Genomic DNA, 6,393 nt, shown 5'->3' on the forward strand with positions numbered 1-6,393 from the left:
CTAGCTCAGGCTTTCTTTCTGCTCATTTCAAATGAAATCTCCTCTGGGTCAGGTTGAATTTCCACAGATAATTAGTCTTGCACTAGCTAAATAAAACAAGGGTTATATTGCTCCTGAGCAGCAATCTGAATAATTACAAGCAGGGTAAAAGAGAAAATTTCTTCCCCCCCCCCCCCCCAGGGAAATTTAGCAATTAACTATTTAACATGTTTTTAACTCTGCTGCTGAATCTTCAGATTGCACAGCAATAGAGAGAAGTACCATAGCGGAGGGTCACCTGAAGCAGCTGGTAAGTACGAGAGCAGGGCTGTACCTCCCAAATACTGTTAGAACAGTATTTTTCGTTTTTTCCTGGACTGCATGCCTTGGCCAGGGTGGGGGAGGGTGTTTTGTTTCATTTTTAAAGAGGATTTATTTTTGTTACTACCAGATGACATGTCTTGTACAATCTTTCCTCACACCAGAAGCTAGAGAAAGCCCAGAAGGTGAGCCAGCCGGTTTGTCCCTTGCCCGCTGCTGAGACGGTCTTGGATAACGTTCACTTTTGGTGGCGAGGGATGGAGGAGGGGTTTCCCTAGGAATAAGCTGAATAAAGCTTCCTGTTCAGCTAAAGCAGGAAATGTGCTCCAGCACTGCCTTACACACAAAGAGTGGAAAATACTTACTAAACAAAATAGCAGGAGATGAAGTGTAAACTGGATTGTCCTTACATCACGCAGATAAACAGAAAGCCATATGCCCCATTCCCCAACCTCACTTTGATTAGTTTGCTTGAACTTGGAAAAATATATACCTATGTATATATACATTCTGCATGAACCTAAAATGATGATGCTGTGCCTTTAAAACCAAACACTGAAGGATTTTGAAGAACAACAATAATTAGGAGGTAGCATTTCCTCCCTCCCACAGGATCAGTTTCTTGTTGTTATAGCAGGAGGTGCCACAGGCCAAACCCCGTCTTACTACTGGAGAAACTGAACAAGAAATTGTCCTTAGGTTCACCTCCCAGCATATCTCCAACATCTCTTCAGAAAGACCAAAAAATTGATAACACAGAAGACAGCAGGCACAGCCTTCCAATCTGTCAAGCCATTAGGATCCGCTGAAAAGAAAAATAATGTTAGTTTTTGCACAAATATCTGCTGACTGTAGAAGAGGAATATTAATGGAAAAAGAGTCCTCCTTTACTCCCTACAAAAACAATGACTCTTTAGGGCCTCACAGCATTTCCAAGCGCTGCCTTGTAATTCCCGCAAGATGCTCTGCTGCAATCATACGCCTTTTGATGAGCTCTGATCACTTCAAAGAGGCATTTATCCTCACCCACCCCGACGTTTAAGAGCTGAAAGCAAAGAAAACATCACTTAATGCTAGGTCACAGATACAGATGCACAGTGCCTAGGAGATGAGAAGCTCTCAGGCAAGTTCTCCAGTGTAAACAGTGTTACAGCAGTTGTGTGCCGGAAACATACAACAACACACCACACAGTCAGTGCACCTAGACTTAATTAAAACCTGATGAAAGAGTGTTAAAAACCTACTGAATCTAATTAATTCTCTAGAAGTGGCTACTGCAGTTAAACTAAGTTCATGGGTATTACATACTGTATTTGAATTTTATAAATCACCTTGAGCCATTAGTGTCTCCTAGTTATAAACCAGTCATCAGCCCTATAGCGTGATGCCTCGTGTTTTAATGTCCCTTCCTACGGCACAACACCCTGCCCATCATGAAAAGTTCAAATAAGACTTAAGAAAGCATTTTATCAAACGGCCTTAAAATATACTTAATTAAAAAAAAAAAAAAATCAAGTGCAAATTTTTATGTTGGGAGACATAAACAGTGGATGATACTCTATCACCAGAAGCAGAAAAAGTTTAAGACAGTCAACCAAACCAAGAGTCAAACCATCCCAGTGAAGCCCACCATCACTGCTGAGTGCTGGGAACGATTCTTAAGATCACGTACAACCCAAGGGCTACCTTCAATATCCCGAAGCGCACATGAAACTAAACTACCAGAGCACGTGTGGCACGCTTATGTAACACACTAGGAAAGCAGGCCTCCCAGTTGAAGGACATTACAGAAATCCAACCGGTGTTTATAAATGAGAAACATCCCCCCTTGTAAATATTGCAAACGTGGAAAGCCTACTGCAACACAGATAGTTATTAACCTGTTTGTGAAAACTGAAAGCTCTTGTGCACATGGTGGAACGACTGGATGTACTTTAACTAATAAATTAAATTCACTAAATGATAACAAAGAGTATATAACAGAAGAAAAACAACTGAGATCTTTCAAGATATATTTGACTACTAATACTCTTGTTTATAATACACATATGGATGTGTGATAGCAACACATGTAGGATGTATGATAGCAACATACAGGGGCATATGGGTCCTGCACACATCAAAGGACACATTGTACGGACAAATAGTTCATGACTGTGTAAAGAACGACTAACTGCAGGCAAATGTTACGTCTGCATTCCCCCTCCACACATGTGCCATAGTACAGTGATGAACAAACTGTAATAGACCCCTAGTTATCTGAAACACACCATGTGGAAACTTTATTTTGAAATAATACGATAATTCACACCAAAACACCTCACGTTTTCAAAGTATATACTTTCCCAAGCACCATAAGAAGCACAGCTTCATATATCAGCGGCCAGGCCACAGCTACCTCCTAAGACACAGCTGGGACCCATATTAGAGGTTTGCCAGTCCTCCTCTGGTCCGTCTTGTGTAAGATCACGCTGTGATAACAAAAATCACCCTAGAACCTTCAATTCCAACAGGCAATTATTGTCTCAGTCCCACCATGTGGGCAGAAATCCTTTCTTCACCTAGAAGATTTGAAAAGCAGGTGTACAATGTCCTACACTTTTGACAGCCAGACCAAAACACTTAAGTCATCAGGAGCAATGTCACTCAAGAGGGACCTATGTGCCACAACAGATGCACAAATTTGCAATACTTTTTTCCCCCAACAAGTGTTTACAAGCAATAAGAATCTGGCAAACTGGAAAGAAATTTAAATCGTTGACAATCCTTGTTCCTCTCAGAGTTCGCTCCAGTCAACGGTTTCCTCTGGGAAGCTTCCGTATCTTCAGAAATGGGAAGGGGAAAGAAAAAAAAAAAAAAAAAGCCTTGTCACTGTTCCCAAAGAATGCCAGCATAATTGAATTATTCTCTTTGGTTTCCACATATTTACCTTCAATGCCAGCAACAGGGTTAAACTTGCAGACAAGCCTTGACAGCTTCCATTATGGATGAGTTCATGATGTTAACTACAACCGATCATCACACCCAATCTCACTGGCCAGATTACAAAATGAAGAAAACATGTAACAAGAAAATTGACATGACATAATGTGCAACTTAGTGTCAACATTGTTAGCCTGAATATTAATTCTTTATGATGGGTAGCCAAGTAAAATAATCTTGCTTTACAAGAAGTCTCTTTCATACAATTAAAAAAAGATCAGAAACATATCATCAAGTCATTAGAACTCAATGGCTTTAATAAATGAAGTTTTTTTAAACAGTAAACTAAATAGCAGCAGCAACGCAACTGCTAAAAAACAAAATGAAATTTGACAACAGAGATGCTAATCACCAAAGCATTGAAAAATCAAATGGGGAAAGCCAAACATAAGAACTGCGTCCAGTTTTCGGAATTGCAATGACAAGAGGAAAAAGCAAATTAAAAACAATAACAGGCTTAGCTCAAAGAACTGAATTATAATGAAAAATTTTAAAATAATATATATTTAACTTGGGCCAAATGATGACGAAGAGAAAATACAGTAACTGAATGTCTGACACATGTACAATTTCAGGGTTTGCAGAGTGTAGTGCTAGCCTCATTTTGACCTTCACTTGATATATGTTGCATTAGTGTATGGTAATAAGCTCCCTCTTTAAATAAAGAAATTCTGTGTTTTATTAGGACATCAATGCAATATTATCACCCTACTACAAATATTCCCACTATTAAAATATTCTCTTTTTAAGTCTGAATGCACCAGGCCTGTGCAAGTCAGACTTTAAACTAATGTAACTGTATTGGGGAAAAAGGATATACCTGTTCTGGTGAGTCAGAGAAGTTACTTCAGTTTCCCACTGTTACAAAGCAGCAAAAAATAAACTGGATATCACAAAATATTAGCCTAACACTTATGAACCACAGAAGTAGCTTTTCAATAAGGGTGATGACAGTTTCTTCCTTTGAGGAAGACACCAAAAAAAAAAAAAAAGAATCGCTAAAGTATACCATAAGGAATAATTATGAAGCGAAATGAAAAAGTTACCCATACAGGGCCCATTTTCACTGGATCTGTCTGTGAAAGGCCATCACAATCAATTTTGCTCCTAAGTACACCGTATGCAAAGCAGGCTTTCTGCTTCCACTTAGAAGACAATTATCAATGGTCTGAGAGCAGCAATACTATTTAGGAGAGGCTTGCACTATATAGTGCTACCACAGAAGTAGAAACAAAATTCTTAAGATCTGTGAATGTTTCAAACACTAAGGAAGCTAAGCTGAGGATGAAAGCCATCCCTCACTCTGTAGAGAGCTAAGACAAACAAATGAAACTACTGGTAGCAGAAACAATTTTTATATGATCCTTCCTCCAAAGGTGGATAAAGCTCGGAAAAAACTTGCTCTACAGCTCCGTGTAGCTGCACAGCCTTCCACAATTAGGCACTTCTGAGGGCTGGTTTACCGACTCCAAGAAGGAACTTAACTAGCAGCAGTTTGGGGAAGTTTTTGTTAAGTATCCAAGGCCAAACCTGGACCTAGCTGTTTGTGCTCTGTATGAAGTTACAATTACAAACTCGGGATCACTCTGGACACAGCAGAGGCTCATACAAAAGAGCAGCGGCTCAGGAAATAGGTGCAAAGTATACCCAGGTTTCTACTTACTGAGGTCTTCCCACGTACGTACAAAAGAATTAGTCAGGCATGTGGACTGAACTGTCAGAAGCCCAGCTGATTCAAGGTCTAGCGTAAACCTGGCATAGATATATGAACAGCCCCCCTTCCTCCCGCCTTGGGATTAGTGTGCTATCTCCCAGCCGGAGTCTCCTGGCGTTGGAGGTGCTGAAAACCAACCGGCTCTCCTCAGCCCTCGTGTCAGCTCCCTGTCCCTCCTGCAGCCCCCTCTCCCCGCTGAATCCCTTGGTGCCAGACAGCGGCACCGCCAAAATTGCAGCAGCCGGAGTCCCGCCGCGCCGCCGCCGCCGCCTCCCCCGCCCGCGGCCAGCGGCCCCGCTCCGGGGAGGCAGAAGGAAACCCAAGGAGCAGCCGAGCCACGTCGATGAGAAAGCGGGCGGGCGGACAGGACCGCGGGGGCTGCCGGCAGCACCCCCCTCCGCGGAGGAAACTCCGCTCCGTTGTCTGTTTTCCTTTTCGCAGCGTGGCAAACGCCGTGGCTCTGCCCCGGGCGCGCAGAGCCGCCTCGCCGGGGAGAGCGCCGCGGTGCCCCCGTCCCCCCCCTCAAACACACACCCCGACACGTGCCGCGGGGAGCCCGGGGAAGGGGTGCAGGAGCCACTCACGGATTTTGACTTTGCGGTGGTCGAGGCGGGCGAGGAGCGCCTCCAGGGCGCCGAGGCGGCGCTGGAGCCGGGCGTTGCGGTGGCACAGCGAGTCCGCCTCGCTCAGGATCCCGCCGAAGATGTCGCCGGCGCAGCGGGAGAGGTCGGAGAGCTGCATGAGCAGCGACACCAGGGCGTACGAGCTGACCTGCTCCAGCGCGCTGAAGAGCGGCACCGCGCCGCGGCGGCGCCCGCCGCCCCCCTCCGCCGCCGCCGCTTTGTCCCCCTGCGCCGGGCCGCCCCGCTCCGCGCCCGCGGCGCCATCCCCGCCGGCCTCCTCCAACCTGCACAGCTTCAGCGGCTCCAGGGTCCGCAGGGGGAAAGGCATCGCGGCCGGGGCAAGGAGGGCGAGGCAGGAGCCGGGGGCGGGGGGGGGCAAGCTAGGCGTCCGCGGCGCGAAAAGTCTTCATTCGCAGAGCGGCGGCAGTGACAAAAGTTCAGAAAAAAGAGAGGGAGAACAACAACAGATGAATCAAGACGGGCGCTAAGCTCGCCGGGGCCGGGGGGGAGCCGCCGCCGCCGCCGCCCGGGCGCAGGGGGAGCCCCGCGCGGAGCCCATGTGCGGGCGCGGCCCGGGCCGGAGCCGGAGCCGGGCGGCCGCACCGCCGCTCGGCGGGCGCGGGGAGAGCCCGCGGCGGCGCGGCACGGCGCTTCCCTGCGGCCGGGAGGCAGGAAAGAGCCCGGCTTTCTCTCCCCGAAGTGGAGATGGGGGGGGGGGGAAGGAGGAGGAGGAGGAGGAAGCGTGGGAGGGGGGCTGAAGCGCCCTGGATACAG

At 46.8% G+C, this 6,393-nt stretch overlaps 1 protein-coding gene across 7 annotated transcripts in view; it reads right to left on the reverse strand.

Annotated features, from left to right (window-relative positions):
* NHSL1 (NHS like 1) overlaps positions 1–6,129 on the reverse strand; it is a 197,495-nt gene extending 191,366 nt beyond the window's left edge. For 3 of the 7 annotated variants that reach the window (XM_068938478.1, XM_068938475.1, XM_068938474.1), the window contains exon 1: positions 5,581–6,127. In XM_068938478.1, coding sequence (XP_068794579.1) covers positions 5,581–5,947 — 367 coding nt within the window. In that variant the 5' untranslated portion in view covers positions 5,948–6,127. Of the gene's footprint in view, positions 1–5,580 lie in introns of all 7 variants that reach the window. The other 4 variants (XM_068938477.1, XM_068938476.1, XM_068938484.1 and 1 more) reach the window with 2 other exon arrangements.
* Positions 6,130–6,393: the final 264 nt, after the last annotated feature.

Source organism: Struthio camelus, chromosome 3 (genome assembly GCF_040807025.1).
Source record: "Struthio camelus isolate bStrCam1 chromosome 3, bStrCam1.hap1, whole genome shotgun sequence".
NCBI classification, from domain to species: domain Eukaryota; kingdom Metazoa; phylum Chordata; class Aves; order Struthioniformes; family Struthionidae; genus Struthio; species Struthio camelus.